The 22,349-nt window shown below is 43.9% G+C and overlaps 1 protein-coding gene across 1 annotated transcript; it reads left to right on the top strand.

Annotated features, from left to right (window-relative positions):
* The first annotated feature begins 1,477 nt into the window (after positions 1 to 1,477).
* LOC124594653 lies at positions 1,478 to 2,291 on the top strand. The gene is made up of 2 exons (XM_047133023.1): positions 1,478 to 1,864; positions 2,073 to 2,291. Exons 1-2 carry the CDS (start codon positions 1,478 to 1,480, stop codon positions 2,289 to 2,291), a joined length of 606 nt encoding a protein of 201 aa, XP_046988979.1.
* Positions 2,292 to 22,349: the final 20,058 nt, after the last annotated feature.

The following is a 22,349-nucleotide window of genomic DNA, read 5'->3' as shown; positions in this document are numbered from 1 at the left end:
GCATTGATGCTGTCTTGGCTCACAAATATCCTGATGGTTCCGAGTGTCCTGTCGTCTATGCTTCCAAAACTCTCACAGACGCTCAACGGGGATATTCACAAATTGAAAAAGAGGCATTGGCAATTATTTTCGCCCTCAAGAAGTTTCACGTTTTCTTGTACGGAATCAAGTTCCACCTAATTACCGACCACCAACTCTTAATAGTCCTTTTCAACCGGCGTCTAAAGTTCCGAACAGGACTGCGCATGGCCTGCAACGGTGGGCGCTTTTACTAGCTCGGTACAATTGTTCAATCCACTACTGCAAAAGCTCAGAACATGCCTACGCCAATGCCCTGTCGCGACTTCCTTGTGGCCCAGATCAGGATTTCGACTCTGAAGAATTACTTTGCTCTCAGATCGATGAGGAGGCACAGGCTGCGGTGGATGCTTTTCCTATCACCAGTTCCATGGTTGCAACGGCCACAGGCACCGATGAGGACCTTCAACTAGTCCGTCTCTTGATCATCAGAGGTTGGCCAGAGCGGCCAGCTCCACACTCTTCGCGTGCTTTCCGCCAATTTTTCTCTGTGAAACATCAGCTGTTCCTAACTGATGGAGTGATTTTGCTGGCATTGGACGATGGTCATCCACGGGTTGTGATTCCGAAATCCCTCCTCCTGCAGGTGTTGAAATTACTTCATGTTGGCCACTGGGGCCTAACAAGAACCAAACTCCTTGCTCGTCGTTTTGTCTACTGGCCGGGACTAACCACCGCCATCGAAGATTTGGTACGCACCTGCCCCGCCTGCCAGGACCAGCAGGCGGCGCCACGGCAGACGTTCACCTCTTGGCCATCCTGCTCCCGGCCTTGGGAACGCGTGCACGCCGATTTTGCAGGACCTTTTTCCAACGAAATGTTTTTGGTACTCGTCGATGCCTACTCAAAGTTTCCGTTCATGGTCCGATGCAGCTCCACGTCCACCTCTGTCACTCTCGCGGCAATGGATAAGATTTTCGCCATTGAAGGCCTGCCGGAAATACTTGTGATAGACAATGGCCCACAATTCCGCAGCCATGAGTTCTCTGACTTTTACCTCCATCATGGCATGCGCCATGTCCCGACACCACAGTTTCACCCTCAGTCTTACGGGGAGGCGGAACGCATGGTGCAAACCTTTAAGCAACAGTTGAAGCAGTACCTGATGGAGCATAATACCGCTACTGCACTAACGCTGTTTCTTAGTTCTTACAGATCCACACCCATGGGTGACAAGAGCCCAGCGGAGATGCTCCACGGCCGGCAGCCTTGGACACTGCAGAATCTCCTGCTGCCTGCCCCGAAGCCTCGCCACCACCGCAGCTGCCACACTTCTGCCCCGGCAACCTGTCTGGGCCCGGGGGTTCAGCAACCAACCTAACTGGGTGCCGGGCCACATCTTACAACAACGTGGAAGGGAAGGAAAGTCTTCAAGGTTCAGCACCAGGACTGGGAGGTGATGCGGCACAGTAATCAACTCCGCCTCCGGTCCATGCACTCACAGACCGCGGACGTCAACCAGCGGGAACTCTGCACGGCTGTGTCCCAGCCACCTCGCCCGCCTCCACCTATATCTGATGTCTTAGTTCCAGCGGGCGGCCTTCAGACAACCTCGGAGAGTGAATTGCTTTCGCGGACATCCATTGCGCAGCCCCCATCCTCTCCGCCACTCCGCCGCTCCGCACGTCACCCACCACCATGGACGGGCTCGTTTTGGCAGTGCTCGGGTGGCCTCGACCGCATCCGACACAGCCTCACGGCGACGGGGGAAACCGAGGCCAGCCAGCCACCACATCCCCCTGCAGTCGATCCGCCTCCTACACCGCCCCTCGCCGGACCTGCCCGCGTACAGCAGGAAGATCCTCCACATAAGTCTCTTCCATCCTCTGACGAGGAAATGCCATTACACTCACCGTGTTCCTTCCTTCCTCCCCGACAACCACGAGTCCCTCGACACAAAAAAGGTCATTTCCGACCTTATTCCACAACCCGCCCACATAGCTCTGATGAGGAGCCAATGGATGTGTCATTCATACATTCTCTCTGTCTTACAGCTTCTCAAGGGGCGAAGAGTGTCTTACCGGCCGCCGCACAGCAGCCGTCAACTCGGCGCGGCGTGCTACAACACGCGCGGCACACAGCGAGTACCGCTGGCGCCGCACACGATGGCAACAACTGGCGCCAGTGAACGCGTCGTCGCGGGGTTAGCGGCAGCGTACACACCACTATCGATACGGATTACCCTGGCGGCGCTGCCCTTGCCACCAGAGTGAGCAACCGTATAAGGGCGCCATCTACCAACACTCTGATTGGCCGGACCTGCGTATTTAAGCGAGCTCCCTGAGCCCGTTTAACCAGTTCAATCTTCGCCAATGACTGTGTTACTACCCGGCTGCTGGATTCAGAGCGACCGAACCGTACAGAGGCCTCCCTGACTGGAAACTTGTGACGCGTCGGTATCGACTAGTTGGACTTGTATTCTCTACTAGTGACTTTGATTTCTCATTGGCGCTACAGCCAGCGAAGTGTTGTGTAGTCGAACTTTGTTTTGAGTGACAGAAGGTCAAATAAATTTGGTTAACACGGAATATTTGTTGTGTTATAGTGCGGACATAACAGTTCGAGATATTGTTGAGGCTTCGTCGCTACACACTGTTCAAGGCAGTATAGATTACAAAACGCATGTATTGACAGGGGTCCTACAAAGAGCACAGGAAGCAGCTATACCACGCGCAAAAACTGGGTGGGGACAGATACAACCGTGGTCGACACAACTGGCAAGACTAAGGAAGGATTCACGGGACAAAAGAAAGTACTACCAACAAGCAAAGATAAGATAAGACTTGATCTGTATCGTGACGCTAAACTGAAATACCAAAAATAACTAACGACAACGAGGCAAGACTACTGGACCAATTTTGTAAAAACGCAGCTACAGAAGGACATCTGGGGCCAACCATTCAAGATAGAAACAGAACGAGTTAAGACACCGATAGTTCTGTCAACTCAGAAACAAGCTGACGGCACAATGACCAGAGGGTGGAGAAGCACAGCAGAATATATTCTGAACAGGCTCCTCCCGGATGACGACCTCACACAAGACGAGCGACACCACGCTGACCTAAGAGAGAGCATCAGGCAACCATACATCAGTGACAGTGTAACCACGCCATTCGCGCAAGAAGAAGTCGCGACGGCAATCAGCAGGCTTAAAAACCGAAAAGCGCCCGGCCCAGACAATATACTTTCAGAATCATTAAAACACACAGTAACACAAATCACACCTTTTCTTACTAACATGTTCAACGAGGCACTGCTAACAGGCAGAATTGCAAACCTCTGGAAAACTTCTAATGTATTAATAATCAGGAAATCACAAGATAAAGTGCCAACAGACCCCAAAACGTACCGACCTATCTGTCTCTTGAACACTTTCGTCAATGTACAGGGAAGGCTCCTGTGTCACCGTTTACAGTCGCACAGACGTCTCCTCGGCTTAACCCCCTATCAGTTAGGCTTCAGGGAAGGTAGAGCAATTGAAAACGCCGTCAACCAAGCACTGGCAGTTACAAATAGCATCAGCGACAAATACGCGGCCGCCATTCTAATCGACATAGCCGGCGGGCCTTTTGACAATTTGTGGTGGCCGTCCCTTTTCGCCAGGTCAAGGGAAATGAGGCTATCAGCTTCCCTCTACAATTGTCTCCACGATTACTGCAGAGGCAGAGTGCCGGAGTGGAGGGCTGGTACACGGAAGGTTGTCAGGAGAATAAAAAAGGGATGTCCACAGGTCTCGATCTGCGGACCAATTTTCTGGGATATCGCAATCGAGCCCTTGCTGAACACCCTGGACAGTGACGACAGATGACCTGGTCGTAGTGGTGTCAGACAACTCGAGAACAGCACTAGAGGCAAAAGGCACGCATCTGCTTCAGAAAATTAACAGTTGGTGCAAAGAAAATAAATTAAAAATAGCTCCCAACAAAACGGCATATTTACTGCTCAGAGGGAAACTACAGAGGTATCCAATTCCAAAATTAGACAATATAAGCATACAGAGGAAGCAAGCCACACGTTATCTCGGACTGCATCTAGACGAAAAACAGACTTTCAACCACCATATTAAACTGACAATTGACAAAGCCTCCAAAATTATGCACAAACTCAGTACAGATTATTTATTAAGACGATAAGGACCTACCACATCACGATATTTGATCCATCGCATGCTTCGTCGCAAGTGCTTGGGCTCACAGACTGAACACACAGACTAACAAGACAATTGCAAGACGAGGTCAACGTAGTGTACTCCTGAATATGAGCAGAGCCTTCAACACCACGCCACTAGAGGCATTTTGCGTTGTGATGGGGACCTGCCCTATAGAAATAACAATACGTCATAGAGCTGCACTTTACTCGCTTAAGAGGGACAGGGTCGATAAAGTCACCGAAATTAAGGAACCAACATTATGAACAAAACACAAATGACAATGGCGGATACTAACACGGCAGAGAGCGTGGGATGCATCCGATAAGGGTCGCCGAATACACTCTTTCTTTCCTGATATACACGAAAGATTACAACTGAAACATGTCGGCCCAAGCCGGGGGATGGTCCATTTCCTGACAGACACCGCATGCCACAACACAGTCACAAACAACACAACAATCATAAAACAAATAAACACCGGCACCACACACTAAGACTGTAGTGATAAGGTAATGTCGCTTGGGAGGAGAAGGCTCGAAGAACTTTTATTCCGAGGCTCCTCCTCCCCAATGACATCCTGCGTAGTGTTTAAAGTATACTGCACACACGCAGTAATGTACTGCTCGTCTTATTGTGTGCAGACAGAAGTATATTCTCTTCTCTGTTCAAAGCTATAATCAATAAATTTCATATATCAGAAATGTATTAAGTTATTTAAGGAATAATACATTCAAGTAGCAATGAACTATATTCTATAACAACTAACAACTTACAAATATAAGTGTATTTCTCATGTGAAGTTAAAATTCTTTTATTCCATGTATGAAGTGCTCAATCAGCATATAATCTGTGTAAACTTACATTAGTGCAAAGCATTTCAGACAAGAATAGCTCGAGGCTGTACCGAGACCTTCTCATCTGAGATAGATAGAAATAGACCATTACTAACCAACATGCTACTTAGACTGTATTACTCATCCAAATACAGCATATCACTTCCCTCTATATATTACAAATTATTCTTAACCACGCTCATTCTGTTACTTTTTTTCATTTTTCTTTGAAATTTGCATTATCTAAATTATATTCACATGGACCAAGTAGTATCAAATTATATGGAACCATTTTAACAATTGTTAAGCATTCAATTCGCTATAACCTCAGAGAAATCTTTGTATATTATGTTCTTTATATTATTTTTTTTAAAAGCGTTAACACCTGTCTATCAATAAGACTGTAATAATGAGAGGTCTTTACTATTAGATCCAGAAGCATACGACCCACCTTACATTTCAAGCCAGTGTGTTACTCCGTACTGTTAATGAAATAAATAACTCCCACGAGGAGGCATATTGGTTGCAAGTAGCATCGTAACTCGCTTGGGGAGAAGTCAACATGGATCATTTAGTATTTACTAGTGACGCATTGTCTGTGTCAATTCGATAATTTGAGAGTGAGTGGGATACAGTAAACTGGCTGTTTTCAGTCGGGAAATAGATACTTGACACAAACAATTAGATCCATTTGTTGCCCGTAGTCACGTTACTCGCTAAGAGAGAAGTCGCCATGGATCCTTTCGTATTTAATAGCAACGCAGTTTCTGTGTTAATTCGCCAATGTGAGGGTGCGAGGGATAGAGTAAACTGGCAGCTTTGCATCGGAAAAAGGATATTTGACTCCCACTAGGACATCCATTAGTTGCCTGTAGCCGCGTCACTGGCTTGAGCAGAAAACAGCATGGATCATTTAGTATTTAATAGGACGCAATGTCTGTGTTAATTCAATAATTTGAGGATGCTGGGATACAGTAAACTGGCTGTTTTGAATCTGAAAATAGATACTTGACTCCCAGGAGGAGATGCATTCATTGTCCTTAGCTGTGTTGCTCACTTGGGAAGAAGTCGGCATGGATACTGTGTTAATTCGTTAATGTGAGGGAACGACGGATAGAGTAAACTGGCAGTTTTTCAACAGAAAAAAGATACTTGACTTACAGGACTAGATCCATTTTTTTGCCTGTAGTCACGTTATTCGTTAGGGGACAAGTCGGCATGGATCCTTTGGTATTTAACAGCTTCGCAGGTTCTTTGCTAATTCGTCAATGTGAGGGTACGAGGGATACAGTGAACCAGGAGTTTTTCATCGGAAAAAAACATACTTGACTTTCAAGAGGAGATCCTTTGGTTGCCCATAATAGCGTTGGTCGCTTGGGGAGAATTACGTATGGGTCCTTTAGTGTTTAATATGGACGCAATGTATGTGTCAATTCGTCAATGTGGGTGTGCAAGGGATGCAGTAAACTGGCATTTTTTCATTCGAAAATACTTGCCCCCCAGGGGGAGATCCATTGGTTGCCCATAATAGCGTTACTCGCTTGGGGAGAAATACGTATGAATTCTTTAGTAATTAATAGTGACGTAATTTATTTGTGAATCCGCTAATGTGAGGCAACGAGGGAAACAGTAAACTGGCATTTTTTCATCGGAAAAAAGATACTTGACTCCCAGCTCTAGATCCATTTGTTGCCAGTAGCCACGTTACTTGAAACGTGACAAATCGGTATGGATTCTTTGGTATTTAATAGCGACGTAAAACTGGTTTAATTTGTCAATGTCTGGGTGCCACGGATACAGTAAACTGGCAGTTTTGCATGGGAAAAAAGATACTTGACTCCCAGGAGGAGATTCATTGGTTGGTCATAGGAGCATTAGCCGCCTGGGGAGAAGTCACCAAGTATACTTTAGTATTTAATGACGACACAATTTATGTTTTAATTCGTCAATGTGAGGGTGCGATAGATACAGTAACATGGTAGTTTTGCATCGTAAAATAGATACATGGCTTCCAGGAGGAGATACATTTGTTGCCTGTAGCCACGTTACTCTCTTAAAGAGAAGTTGGCATAGATCCTTTAGTATACAATAGCGACTCAATTTCTGTAGTAAATCGTGAATGAGATGGTGGGAGGGATACAGTAAACTGGCAGTGGTGCATCGCGATAAAAATCTTGACTCCCAGAAAAGATCCATTCGTTAACCATAGCTGCGTTACTCCCTTGGAGAGAAGTCGGCATTGCTCGTTTAGTATTTAATAGTGACTTAATTTCTGAGTTAATTCGTCAATATGAATGTGAGGGCGATACAGTAAACAGGCAGTGGTGCATCGGAAAAGAGATACTTGACTCCCAAGGCTAGATAAATACCACGTTACCAGCTTGGGGGAATAGCCGGCGTGAATCCTTTAGTATTAAAGAGCGACGCAATTTCTGTGTTAAATCGTCAATGTGAGGGTGCAAGGGATAAAGTAAACCAGCAGTGGTGCATCGGAGAAAAAGATATTTGAATCCCAGGCGAAGATCCATACGTTCACCTTAGCCGCGTTACTCGCTCGGGGAGATGTCGGCGTGGATCCTTCAGTATACAATAGCGATAGGATCCATATGTTGACTGTAGCTTCGTTATTCACTATGGGAGAAGTCTGCATGGATTCATTAGTATTTAATACCGATGCAATTTCTGTGTTAGTTCGTCAATGTGAGGGTGCGAGGGATACACTAAATTGGCACAGGTGCATCGGAAAAGAGATTCTTGACTCCCAGGAGAAGTTCCATACATAGACCCTAGACACGTTATTCGCTTGGGGAGAAGTCTGCGTGGTTCCTTTAGTATTTAATCGTGAAGCAAATTCATTATTACTTCCTCATTGTGAGGGTGCGAGGTTTACACTAAACTGGCATTGGGGCAATGAAAAAAAAAAGGACTTTACTCCCAGGAGAAAATTCATAGTTGGCAGTAGCCACGTTATTCTCTTGGGGAGCAGTCTGTATGGATCCTTTAGTATTTAATAGCGAAGCAAATTCATTGTTAATTCGTCAAAATGAGTGTGGGAAAGTAACAGTAAACTGGCTGTGGCGCATCGGAAAAAAGATAACAGACACCCAAAAGACGATCCACACGTTGACTGTAGGCATGTTACTTGAGAAATCGTGAGGGTTCATGGGATACGGTAACCCAGCAGTGGTGCATCATAAAAGAAATATTTAGTACCCATGAAAAGTTCCATACGTTGACCATTGCTGCCTTACTCGCTTGGGGAGAGATCGCCATGGATCCTTCAGCATTTAATAGTGACGCAATTTCGGTGTTAATTCGTCAGTGACAAACAGAGAGGGCTACAGTATACTGGCAGTGGTGCATCGGATAAGAGATTCTGTTCTCCCACGGGGTATTCCATACATTGTCAGTAATCGCGTTACTCGCTTAAGCAGAAGTCGGAATGGATCACTTCGTATTTATTAGTGACGAAATTACTGTGTTAATCCGTGAATGCGAGTGTGCGAGGGTTACAGTTAACTGGCAGTGCTGCATCAGAAAAAAAGAGACTTCACTCCCAGGAGGAGATAGATGATACATTGACCTCAGCGGCATTTCTCGCTTGGAGAGAGATCGGCAAGGATGCTTTATTATTTAATAGCGACGCAAAGTCTGTGTCAGATGTCTTTGTGAGGGAGCAAGGGTTACAGTAAACTAGCCGTGGAGCTAGGATGAAGAAATCTTGACTCCCAGAAGAAGATCCATTCGTTGACTGCAGACGCGTTACTCATTTGGTGAGAAGATAGTATGGATCCTTTAGTATTTAATGACGATAAAATTTCTGTGTTAAATCGTCAATGTGAGGTTGCGAGGGATACAGTAAACTGGCATTAGTGCATTGGAAAACAAATACTTGACTCCCAGGAGAATATCCATACACTGATGTTAGCTGCGTTACTCGCTTGGGGACAAGTCGGTATGGATCCTTTAGTATTTAACATCGATTCAGTTTCTGTGTTAAATCGTAAATGTGCGTGTACGAGGGATACAGTACTATTTCAGTGGTGCATCGGAAAAAGTATACTTGACTCTCAGGAGAAAATCCTAACTTTAGCCATAGCCACTTTACTCGCTTGGGGAGAAGTCAGCATGGATCTTTTAGTATTTAATAGTGACGCAATTTCTAGGATGAATCGTCAATGTGAGTGTGCGAGGGGTATAGTGAAGTGGCAGTGGTGTTTCGGAAAAAAAAGGTACTTGACTCCCAAGAGAAGATTCATACGTTGACCATACCGACGTTACTCCCTTGGGGAAAAGTCTTCATGGAGCCTTTTGTTTTTAATAGCGACTTAATTTCTTCTTTAAATCGTTAATGTGAGTGTGTGGGGTACCTTAAGCTGGCATTGGTGCATCGGAAGAAACTATTTTTGACTCACTTGAGGGTGATCCATACATTAACAGTAGCCGCGTTACGCGCTTGGGAGATGTCGACATTGATCTTTTCGTAATTCAAAACGACACAATTTCTGTTTAAATCGTGAATGTGCGTGAGCTGGGGTTGCAGTAAACTTTCAGTGGTGGATCGGAAAAAAGATACGTGCCTCCCAGGAAAAGATCAATACTTGACCGTAGCAGTGTTACTCACTTGGGGGCAATTCGGCATGGATCCTTTAGTATTTAATAGTGACGCAGTTTCTGTGTTAATTCTCCAATGTGAGGTTATGAGTGATACAGTGAACTGGAAGATAGCATCGGAAGGAAAATACACTCCTGGAAATTGAAATAAGAACACTGTGAATTCATTGTCCCAGGAAGGGGAAACTTTATTGACACACTCCTGCGGTCAGATACATCACATGATCACACTGACAGAACCACAGGCACATAGACACAGGCAACAGAGCATGCACAATGTCGGCACTAGTACAGTGTATATCCAACTTTCGCAGCAATGCAGGCTGCTATTCTCCCATGGAGACGATCGTAGAGATGCTGGATGTAGTCCTGTGGAACGGCTTGCCATGCCATTTCCACCTGGCGCCTCAGTTGGACCAGCGTTCGTGCTGGACGTGCAGACCGCGTGAGACGACGCTTCATCCAGTCCCAAACATGCTCAATGGGGGACAGATCCGGAGATCTTGCTGGCCAGGGTAGTTGACTTACACCTTCTAGAGCACGTTGGGTGGCACGGGATACATGCGGACGTGCATTGTCCTGTTGGAACAGCAAGTTCCCTTGCCGGTCTAGGAATGGTAGAACGATAGGTTCGATGACGGTTTGGATGTACCGTGCACTGTTCAGTGTCCCCTCGACGATCACCAGTGGTGTACGGCCAGTGTAGGAGATCGCTCCCCACACCATGATGCCGGGTGTTGGCTTTGTGTGCCTCGGTCGTATGCAGTCCTGATTGTGGCGCTCACCTGCACGGCGCCAAACACGCATACGACCATCATTGGCACCAAGGCAGAGGCGACTCTCATCGCTGAAGACGACACGTCTCCATTCGTCCCTCCATTCACGCCTGTCGCGACACCACTGGAGGCGGGCTGCACGATGTTGGGGCGTGAGCGGAAGACGGCCTAACGGTGTGCGGGACCGTAGCCCAGCTTCATGGAGACGGTTGCGAATGGTCCTCGCCGATACCCCAGGAGCAACAGTGTCCCTAATTTGCTGGGAAGTGGCGGTGCGGTCCCCTACGGCACTGCGTAGGATCCTACAGTCTTGGCGTGCATCCGTGCGTCGCTGTGGTCCGGTCCCAGGTCGACGGGCACGTGCACCTTCCGCCGACCACTGGCGACAACATCGATGTACTGTGGAGACCTCACGCCCCACGTGTTGAGCAATTCGGCGGTACGTCCACCCGGCCTCCCGCATGCCCAGTATACGCCCTCGCTCAAAGTCCGTCAACTGCACATACGGTTGACGTCCACGCTGTCGCGGCATGCTACCAGTGTTAAAGACTGCGATGGAGCTCCGTATGCCACGGCAAACTAGCTGACACTGACGGCGGCGGTGCACAAATGCTGCGCAGCTAGCGCCATTCGACGGCCGACACCGCGGTTCCTGGTGTGTCCGCTGTGCCGTGCGTGTGATCATTGCTTGTACAGCCTTCTCGCAGTGTCCGGAGCAAGTATGGTGGTTCTGACACACCGGTGTCAATGTGTTCTTTTTTGCATTTCCAGGAGTGTACTTGCCTACCAGGTAAAGATAAATACGTTGACCATAGCCACGTTACTCGCTTGGCTAGAAGCTGGCTTCGATCCATTAGTATTTAATAGCGACAAAATTTATGTTTTAAATCGACAATGTGAGGATGTGAGGCATACAGTAAAAATGCAGTGGTACATCGGAAAAAAGATACTTGACTCCCATGAGAAGATCCATACGTTGACCACAGCAGCGTTGATTGATCCTTTAGTATTTAATAGCGACGAAATTTCTGTGTTAAATCGTAAATTTGAGAGTGCGGGGGATGCAGTAAACTCGCAGTGCTGCAACAGGAAAAAGATTCTTGACTCCCAAGAGGAGATGCTTCAACTGATAGTAGCTACGTTACTCGCTTAACCACTAGTGGGCATTGATTCTTTCGTATTTAATAGCGACGCAATTTCTGTGTTAATGCGTGAATATGAGTGTTCTAAGGTTACAGTAAACTGGCAGCGGTGCAGTGGAAAAAACATACTTGACTCCCAGGAGACGATCCATAGGTTGATCGTAGCTGCTTTACTCACTTGGGGAGAAGTTGGCATGGACCCTTTAGTATTTAAAAGTGACGCAAATTCTGTGTTAAATTGTCGATGCGTGGGTGCGAAGGTTACGGTAAAATGGCAGTATTGCATAGGAACAATTGACTCCCAGAACAAGATCCTTACGTAGACCATAGCCGCTTTACTCGGTTGGGGAGAAGTATGTAATAGAGACGAAATTTCTGTGTTAAATCGTTAATGTGAGGGTGCGAAGGTTACAGTAAACTGGCAGTGCTGTATCGAAAAAAAGATAGTTTACTTCCAGGAAATTTTCAGAAATGTTCCTCTTTTTCTTTAAAATGCTAGTCATGTGCAACGTTTAGTTCTACCGAGAAATATGTGTCAGGAAGTAGCTTTCCGTTCGATACTCAAGACTGTTTTAAAAATACAAAAAATTTGTAAACACATTCATTAGAATGAGTCAGCGAATCTAGGCTGAGACTGATGACCTCAGATGTTGTCCCATAGTGCTTAGAGCCATTTGAACCAATCTAGGCTGAAACTGAGGAGGAATACCGAGTAAAAGAGAATTATATTTGAGGGTATTATTTGTGTATAAACATTACGAATTAAATCGTAAGGGACTTCATGTCTCTGTCTTGCGAAATTGAGTGCAGAAATTAGAGACATTAGTGGCATGGTCTATGTTTTCTGTTCGTGTTACGAACATGGTAATTTATTTTCACGTAAAATCAGTACTAATGACAGTTTCCTCATTCATTACGTACGAAGGAGCGTTAGGATCCTTGCCTGAAAAGTAATGATTTTAACGCAAACGGCCAGAGAATGCTATGGAAGATACTTTTTCGTGTGAATGTTTCAACACTGAAGCTTTCCGTTGGATGCCAGGCTCAGTGATATCATTTTTTGAGTTTCTTCTTTATTTATCATGTAAAGAAAACAGTCCACAATCACTTCACAGAAATCGGCAAAAGGTGTCGTCTGCACCAGAAAATGAAGTATGAGATGCATTAAATTTGTAATTTTATCGATATTGCTATAAAAAAATAATTATGCAGAACGTGAAATCGCTTAAATGTGCAGTTTCATTCAATGTGAAACAAACTGACGTGAAGTCTGGTTTAGTTAATGTAAACATGTACGGGGAATACATAGAACAGAGAGACTCTACAAGAACTGCTATTATCAGTGCATTAACAGTCAATATCCAAAAAGCAGAATTACTGTAGAAGAATATAGTGCGTGTATAGGCTACTTGCTGATGTAAGTAGCAAAATATAAACTTTTGTTCAGAATCAATGCAAAACTGTCATCAACACGACATAAATGCTGTTTCCTACGCCACAGACACCGGTAAACTAAGTATTTGTATTATTACCGCCACATTTACCACCGTTCATTGTTCATTTTTTTATTGTGTTCATTGCTGGGAAACTATGGAGGCTACTGAGCGTATTGGCTCCAGGCCTTGAAGTGTATTTTTCAGACACTACAGATATACTTCCGAGGGGCACTTTACAAAATAACAAAGATTACTATGTAACGTCATGACTTATTGTTGATATGATCTGCCGCACAACAACGCTTCATATCTTAATACTATTTCAGTATCTGCACTGGACTTAGAAAAGATATTAAAAGGAGAACGCTTATCTTATGCAGAAACCGGATATGACTGATAAAATTGGACGTAGTTTCTCGTAGCAACGTAGATGAGAAAAATGTAACTTTTAACTGAGCTTCGTATACTGGTTAATGACAGAATATGACTTTACTCCACCCTCACCTGACTTAGATGTTGATTTCAAACCTCAGCACAATAGAGACAGGGGCGTATGCGGTAGCTATGATTGAGTTACTGGTATCGTCGCTTTGCATCGTAGTCGATGATGAACTGCAGGAACGACACAGTCTGCCGGTAATAACAGAACGACATGGGAGCCTCTGCAGTGGCCTATCGCCTTCCACGTACAGCCTTGTAACCACCTGCTGCGTTATATAACGAGGTTTCTAGGAGGTCCTGCATATTCATAGCGGTCTGATTAATGGCGAGCGTCAACGCGTGATGCCACGTGTGTTGCAACCAGCGGATAATTAATTTCCGGAGAAATCTGCCTCTGTGTATTCGAGGAGTGTTCAAAAAGGAACGAGAATACTGTAATTTCGAGTGTAATCCGATTCGTTTTGTCGGTAAACATATCTGAAAATTATCCGTTCAGTGTTAGCCATATCCGGTATTTCATCTTGTGTCATCTGTCTGATAAATTAAGTGTGTTTTGGTAATATCGGCGATTATTTATTTTTTATAGAAATGGATGAGGTGAACTTTACTAAATTTAGCCATAAGAACGAAATAAAGTGCAGCAAAATTTTTGAAATGTCAACTTTGTTTTTGGTGAGCGTATTTACGCCATGAATTTTTTTCCCATCTGTCTCCAAAATCGTTGGATTTCAAACAAAAACAGCCGGGGATAAAGTTTGTTCTAAAGTCGCTGGACTAACAACACGTTTTTACGGGTATGACTTTGAAACTAAGCCTCTGTTGTGGCTTGAGGACGTTCATTTTTGATAACAATCTCGCTGCCCCTGAAAAAGGCTAATAAAGGTGTACTGGAAGGACGAATTCGTGGGTTCTACAGCACCACACACATAATAAAAGTAACACAGAATGGTGACTAGTAAACTATAATACACAACTTTACTAATGTTGGTAAAAACACTCGTAGAACGCACGTTTAGCCTATCTGTCCTGCGATTACTACAGTTCCATTAACAGAAACTAAATAATATTCTCCGAACTAAAGTCGGGAGAAAATTAATCTTCTGTCTTGATGTATTATTCGAAGAACAGTTCCAAATTAATAGCGCTCAGTAAATCTGTAGGCAGACAGTCTCTGTCCATACACGATAATTTTATTCATTTTTCTGTTTCAACTGAAGATTAACCACTGTCTCTCTATCGGCAATTGTTTCTACCTCGCTCGACGACATGAAGACACGACGAGCGTTCTGCAGTAATTCACTATCAAGACTTGGACCGACTTACTACTTGCAACTGACTACTTAACCTCGTACACGGTTACTTGAGCCGCGTCTCTCTTCCTACTCACGCTTTCGCTCCAGGGGTCGTAATTCCCTTGGACAGCGTGACTGGTTTGCATGCAGCGATGTTCCTGCTGAAGACGGACGCCCACAGTACTTCTGGTACAAACAGTCGCAAACTTCTTTTGTTTATCATCTCAGTACATCACAGGCTCATTCACCCCATTGGAAGCATTCTGGATCGCCAAGATCGAGCAAAGCTGTACAATTCAGGTCAAATGTGAAAGTTAGGCTCACTATGTTATTTGATTTTAGCGGCCAGAGCACCATGTATTCTAACCACAACGACGAAAGATAACTGAAGAGTAATACATGCAACTTCAACGCCGTTTGGGTGAAGCAATCACATAAATAGCCCGGTTTTATGGTGGAACAGTGCACCAGCCCACACTTTGTTGCTTGTTCCTGATCTTTAGGCCAAAAACAATAACGCTGTGGTGCAGTTGTCCACTGAGACTGCAAATGCACGCAGTCCACTCTAATACACACTTACTGCTGATGTGGTGCACAACGTTCATTATCACCTTCAAGACTAATTCAATCCGCCAGATAAGTGACATTAACAGCTATCCACCGCAATGAACAACTGCATCACAGGGATAATATAATGATGCTTCAGCCTCCATATTCGCCATGTGATTCACTTATACTCTCCAAACTAAAGAAAGGACTAAAGTATCTTCGTTTTGCGAGCGAAAATTATATTTCTAACGCGTAGCTTATAGACTTGAGTGCTATCCCAAAGATCGAATTCCATTGTGTTTCGGGGATTAGAAAAGACGCTGGCATAGGGGTGTAGTATCGAATGAGGTCTTATTTGAAGATAACACTGATACAGACGAGTAAATAAAAGTCTATCCAAAAACTAAAAATTTCACTTAATTTTTGAACACAGCACAAACGCCGCAAATCAGCTTACAAGCGGCCATCAGTCGGCAGAGTCGCACGGAGCGATATCTGGTGAATAACGCGGCTGTGGTAGCACTGAAATTTGTTTTGAGGTTAAAAATTGCCGTACAAACAGAGCAGTATGGGATGGCGCATTATAGTGATGTAGAATCGAATCTTTCTTATACCAGATCTTCAGTTATTATTAGACGAACCGTTTCTCGATTGATGTTCAGTTCTTCTGCAATCATTTTCATGGATAATCTTCGATCAGATCGTACCAGTTCACGCACTTTGGCCAAGTCGACATCCGTCCCTGAGGTTGATGGTCGTCCACTGGGGTCTTAATTTTCAACATTGGTTCTGCTTCACTAAACGTTTTATGCCAACAAAAACCTTGAGCTCTTGACATAACCTTCTCTCCAAAAGCCTTCTGAAGCTTACCGTAAATTGTCGTCGCGTTTTCACCCTATTTAACGCAAGAAGAAATGGCATACCGTTGCGCAATATCATGCAGCTCCATTTCCGTGACGATAGACACAAACACATGTTAACTTATTACAGCACAGCTCATGACTGAGCAGTTGTATCGATGTACCGTCTGAACTAGAAGCAGCTTATAGACTAAGGTCAAAGATATTGTGCCTACGATAGCCTACAGGGTTGCCACATCTTGCAAAGAATATCAGTCTCATTACCTCGTATTACTCTGATTTACAGTAGAGGGTGTTTATGATCAAACTTTCGCTGAGAGGGTCTCTATGAAAACATTGTGTAAACATTTATAAGGAGACACGAAAGAGAAGAAGCGAATAAATCACTGAAAGAAACACATTTCAATTTACACATGAGAACGTAACACTTGTTAACGGCGTACCATGTTTACGTTCCAGGTTGCAAACGTTGCTCAGTGTGACGACCATCTGCATCCTCGACAACCTGGAACCGCACTACAGACACAATTTCACAAGTGCTCGCGGCACTTTTCGAACGGCGAACCATGGACAGTTCAGCTGTCGTGACACAGCTCGGCACTGCAAGGATGCAGCACATTCCGTCCAGAATTCTCATCCATGTCAGAAGTAACATCTTAAATAATTCGTGCTTTCCCACGAGCAATTCCAAAACCTCCAGGTAACTTGAACTCCCAAATCGTATTCTTCATCTCTGGTGCGGAAAAAGGATCTCTTTGTATGCCTTTAATGCGTCATTACACGCACTAGTGCTGTTTCTTCGATAGAACAGCTTTTCGAGTAAAGCCCTGTCCGCCTAACCAGAACTGTATTGATTACAACAGTAATGCACACTGATGCACTGTGTTTCAACCCTACGTCGCCGTACCGCTACAGGCGCCTAACGGCAACCCTACACTATTTAGTACACTACTACATAAAGCTCCACAGCGCATTCCTATAAAGTCGGGTGCACATACGGTAAAAAGTTTCTAGTCTAACTGGCCAAGGTAATGAAAGTTTATTTATAACAAACCTGTACTTCGCACTCGGGTATTAAGCGGTTGCACTGGGGCAGAGTCAGTGACAAAAAAACCAGCGTGTGCGAAGTTTCAGAGCTGTCCATTCAGCCCATAATTGCGTACTGCAAGAATTATGATCCCCATTTTCGTGTAGAGTCGATTGCTTGAGCTGATACCTTGCTAATGTGCTTTTTAAATCTATAATGAAATAATAAGCAATCAGTTGAGTAAAAGAAATTTAATTTCTTTACTGGTTTCTGGCACTTAGTGCCCTTCATCTACATTTACATGGATACTCTGCAAATCACATTTAAGTCCCTGACAGAGGGTTCATCGAACCACCTTCAAAATACTCTATTATTGCAATCTCGTGCAGCGCACGGAAAGAACGAACATCTATATCTTTCCGTACGAGGAGCTCTGATTTCCCTTATTTTATGGTGGTGATCGTGTCTCCCTAGGTAGGTAGGTGTCAACAAAATATTTTATCATTCGGAGGAGAAAGTTGGTGATTGGAATTTCGTGAGACGATTCCGTCGCAACGAAAAATGCCTTTCTTTTAATTATGTCCAGCTCAAATCCTGTATGATTTCAGTGACACTCCCCCCCATATTTCGCGGTAATACAAAACTTGCTGCCTTTCTTTGAAGTTTTTCGATGTACTCCGGCAGTCCTGTCTGGTAAGGATCTCACACTGCGCAGCAGTACGCTAAAAGAGAACGGACGAGCGTAGTGTAGGCAGTCTCTTTGGTAGATCTGTAACATTTTCTAAATGTCCTGCCAATAAAACGCAGTCTTCGGTTAACCTTCCCCACAAAATTTCCTATGTGTTCCTTCCAAAATAAGTTGTCCGTAATTGTAATTACTAGGTGTTTAGTTGAATTTACGGCCTTTATATTTGACTGATTTATCGTGCAACCGAAGTTTAACGGATACCTTCTAGCACTCATGTGGATGACCTCACACTTTTCGTTATTTATGGCCAACTGCCAGTTTTCGCACGATATCTCTTTTAAATCATTTATCAATTTGTTTTGATCTATTGATGACTTTATAAGTCGATAAACGACAGCGTCTTCTACAAACAACCTAAGATGGGTGCTCAGATTGTCTCCCAAATTCTTTATATAGATAAGAAACAGCAAAGGGCATACAACACTACGTTGGGGTCCGCCCCTAGTAGCTGATGGTCAGCGCCATGGAATGTCATACCTAACGGCCCGGGTTCGATTCCCGGCTAGGTCGGGGATTATCTCCGCTCAGAGACTGGGTGTTGTGTTGTCCTTATCATCATCATTTCATCGCCATCGACTCGGAAGTAGCCGAAGTGGCGTCAACTCGAAAGAGTTGCACCAGGCGAACGGTCTACCCGACGGGAGGTCCTAGCCACACGGCATTTCGATTTTACTACCTTTGGGAACGCCAGAAATAACTTCGCTTTTACTAGATGACTTTCCGTCAATTACTACGAACTGTGACCTCTCTGACAGGAAGTCAAAAATCCAGTCACATAACTGAGACGATATTTCGTAAGCACGCAGTTTCACTCTAAGCCGCTTCTGTGGTACAGTGTCAAAAGCTTTCTGGAAATCCAGAAATACGGAATCTATCTGAAATCCCTTGTCAATAGCACTCAACACTTCATGAGAATAAAGAGCTATTTGTGTTCCACAAGAACGATGTTTTCTAAACCCATGTTGACTGTGTCTCAATAGACCGTTTTCTTCAAGATAATTCATAACCGGAAGACTTGCTTTTATTAAGTGATTTAAGTTGCTTCAGGAGTCCGAGGATATTTACTTCTACGTTACTCATGTTGGCACCTGTTCTTAATTCGAATTCTGGAATATTTACTTCGTCTTCTTATGTGAAGGAATTTCGGAAGGCTGTGTTTAGTATCTCTGCCTTGGCAGCACTGTCTTCTATAGTATCTCCATTGTTATCGGGCAGAGAAGGCATCGATTGTTTGTTGCCGCTAACATAATTCACATACGACCAGAATCTCTTTGAATTTTCTGTCAGGTTTCGAGACAAAGTTTCGTTATAGGCGACTCGCATTGACGTGCGCGCTAAATTTCAAACTTCTGTAAAAAAAAAAAAAAAATTTGCCAATCTTGGAGATTTTGCGTCTGTTTAAATTTTGCATGTTTGTTTTGTTGTTTCTGCAACAATGTTCTCACCCGTTTTGTGTACCAAGGAGCATCAGCTCCGTCGTTCGTTAATTTATTTGGTAATAATCTATCAATTGCTGCCGATACTATTTCTCTGAATTAAAGCCACATCTGGTCTACATTTATATCATTAATTTGGAAGGAGTGAAGATTGTCTCTCAGGAAGGTCTCGAGCGAATTTTTATCTGATTTTTTGAATAGGTATATTTTTCGTCTATTTTTGGAGGATTTGGGGCTTGCAATATTCAGTCTCGCTACAACAACCCTATGTTCACTAATCCCTGTATCCGTTTTGATGCTCGTTATTAACTCAGGATTGTTTGTTGCTTCTTGAGAAGGCTTACGGCAAAATGAATCGAAATAAGTAGAAGTCAGATAAGATATTAAAATTAGTGACAAAACGTTTAAGAAATTTAAAGATAAAATATGGTACATATTTATTCCTGTCGCATTATTTTCGAGTGTCAACAATACAGTGCATACAGCAAAATGCCATGGTCTTAAAAAATATGCAGGAGCAATAACTAATACAACACTAAATCAAATGATAAAATGACAACTATTTGATGCCTACATTTAGTTTACACTGTCTGCATAAAACTAATAAAAGGAAGCGAAACAAGTGCAGACATCACGCCAGAACAGGAGACAATCAGTCAGTGACATGCATATCTTGAAGTTGGTCTCAAGGTGAAGGTGCAAGTACGATAAAATAGTAAAACACGATGACTATAGTTGTCGTAAGACATAAATAACATTGTAAGTGAATGTAAGCAGAGTAGTAAATAATATAAAAAAACTTAATGACAAATAAGTTAATATCGACAAGTGGCGCTACGGATGGGTAATTTGGGAACTGATCTCCATACAGCTGTAGCGAGGTCAGTAGCATGTTTGTGGGGAACCTGCCTATAGAAACAAAGTGTGAAGTGCATCATGGAGCTGGAACTTGAGACTGGAGTAAGTCGATAGACTATTCTCTATCATTTTTTAAGGTTTTCGTCCCTAATTTTAATATTATTGTCTGACTTCTACTTATTTGTGCTGTATTTTCCTGTTCTGCCTTCTGAAGGAGGTCACTAAAAGTGCCCAAAACCTGTAAAGTAATTAAATTTCTTTTATGCAACTGGCTGCTTATTATTTCATTATATACGATTACAGCTGCTGAAGATGTATAAAATCCACTAAGTGTTTTTAATCCTTAAAATATCATGTCAAGTTGACGATGTTTCCTTGTTAGATAGACAGAGTGGCTATAAACTTTATGAATACAGGATGAGTAGATGCATAATGTAATACGACGTTGACTGAGATGATACCAGCTGTCATTCCCTTATGGTTCAATCAACATACTCCTATATACAAGGGACATCCAGAAAGTAAGTTCCAATCAGTCAAGAAATGGAAACCACTGTGAAAATCTAATAATGGTTTGCACATATGTGTTCGACTGTGTCTCTAGTATGCCTGTCGGTTACATCACTTCGCTCTTTTCAGTTCTGACCGCATGGTAATCGCGTAAATTTGTGTAGAAAATAGTGTCTCCCGCCAAGTATGAGGTCCTGTTGGGAGATTTCACCTGATGTTATGCAGCCCACATTACAGAACTGTCGTACGGTTCGTGCTTTGGGACAATTCTCGGTCGTAATCTGCAGGGGCAATGACAATACTCCTACAGCTTTTTCGATGGGAAGTGTTTGATCACCCGCACTACAGCCTGTAATTGGCTCCCTCTGTGTTTCATCTCTGCTCACATTAACTACTGACTATGAAGACATTTTCGCACAGACAACGAGCTATAGATGAGCGTAGAGAATTGGCGGGAAGCACAGGCAGCTGCCTTCTATGAAGAGGGTATTGAAAAGTTGGTACAACGCTACAACAAATGTCTAAGTCGGAGTGATGACTATGTAGAGCAGTGGCTGGAGGCTGTAGCTAAAATACTTCTGATTTTCAAAGTGGTTTCCATTTCGCGATCAATCGGAACTTACTTTCCGAATGGCCCTAGTAATACCACACAGCTGACGAATCATATTGCAGTGCAGTAAGATGCACACATTAACATACGAATGTCATACAGGAAGGGAACAGAGGAACAGAAATTTGCACAATTTTGGTTCCGAAAGACGTGTTCCATTTGTCTCGGTGTGTTGGACAGTTTAGCTCCATCACGGGTTGTGAGCCGTAATGAAGTGAGCTGCGTGCTGCCAGTCGTCTCACGAGGCCAACACTTTGCATAAGCGGGCCGCCACGTGTGACCTTGTTGTCGGCGCAGTGGGCGGCAGCTGCACACGTGACGCGGCCCTTTCATCTCCCGCTGTTCGTCTGCAGTGGCGGTTACCTCGTGCCTGTCCGTGTCGGGGGGAAAACGCAGCAATCCGCCTGTACGCCAGGCACTCCCGCAATGCAGTAAGAGAGCCTGCAGGCGCTCTACAGGCCAGGTAGCTTCTCTCCTTGTAGACCTGGCGTTCCCATCCTTCTTTTTGACCAGGAACTACTTAGATTTCGTCGTTTTTTTACTTTTTTGTTTTTTATTTTATTTTATTTATTTATTTATTTATTTATTTATTTTTTTTTTGCAGGGATTTCAAGATTCAGAAAACATTAAGGGGAGATTTACTATCTTTGGCCCGAAGAAAGCATGCTCTTTTTTGAGAATTTTTTTCTCGGTGTGTGTTATAGATATCAATGTCAAATTTGGTCAAATTGTTAATTGATATTTCCTGTACAATCTGGAATTTTTTTCGACCGGAAATGTCGAAGAGCGAAGGCGGAAGTGCCGTCGGAACGAAACAAAATTTCGATGTAGACCTCCACGCGTGGTATGTCACAGGTCAGCCGGCTCGTCTGAAATCAAAATTGAGTTGACGTTAGCGAAGTATATAAGATTCTTTAGGAATTGTACCTCACTTAAGTTACTTGGACCATAGGAAACAAAATGGCGGCCATTTGAAAAACTAGGGTTTT

This window comes from Schistocerca americana, chromosome 2, assembly GCF_021461395.2.
Source record: "Schistocerca americana isolate TAMUIC-IGC-003095 chromosome 2, iqSchAmer2.1, whole genome shotgun sequence".
Taxonomy (NCBI): domain Eukaryota; kingdom Metazoa; phylum Arthropoda; class Insecta; order Orthoptera; family Acrididae; genus Schistocerca; species Schistocerca americana.
The sequence above is the reverse complement of the archived record's forward strand: the minus strand, read 5'-3'. Positions and strand labels throughout refer to the sequence as shown.

Bases quoted from the DNA above. Each gene is read 5' to 3' on its own strand.
- LOC124594653 (XM_047133023.1), top strand. From the start codon at position 1,478: ATGCGGCACAGTAATCAACTCCGCCTCCGGTCCATGCACTCACAGACC. The intron at 1,865-2,072 runs GTACAGCAGGAA...TCTGTCTTACAG, and splicing joins CCCTCGCCGGACCTGCCCGC to CTTCTCAAGGGGCGAAGAGT.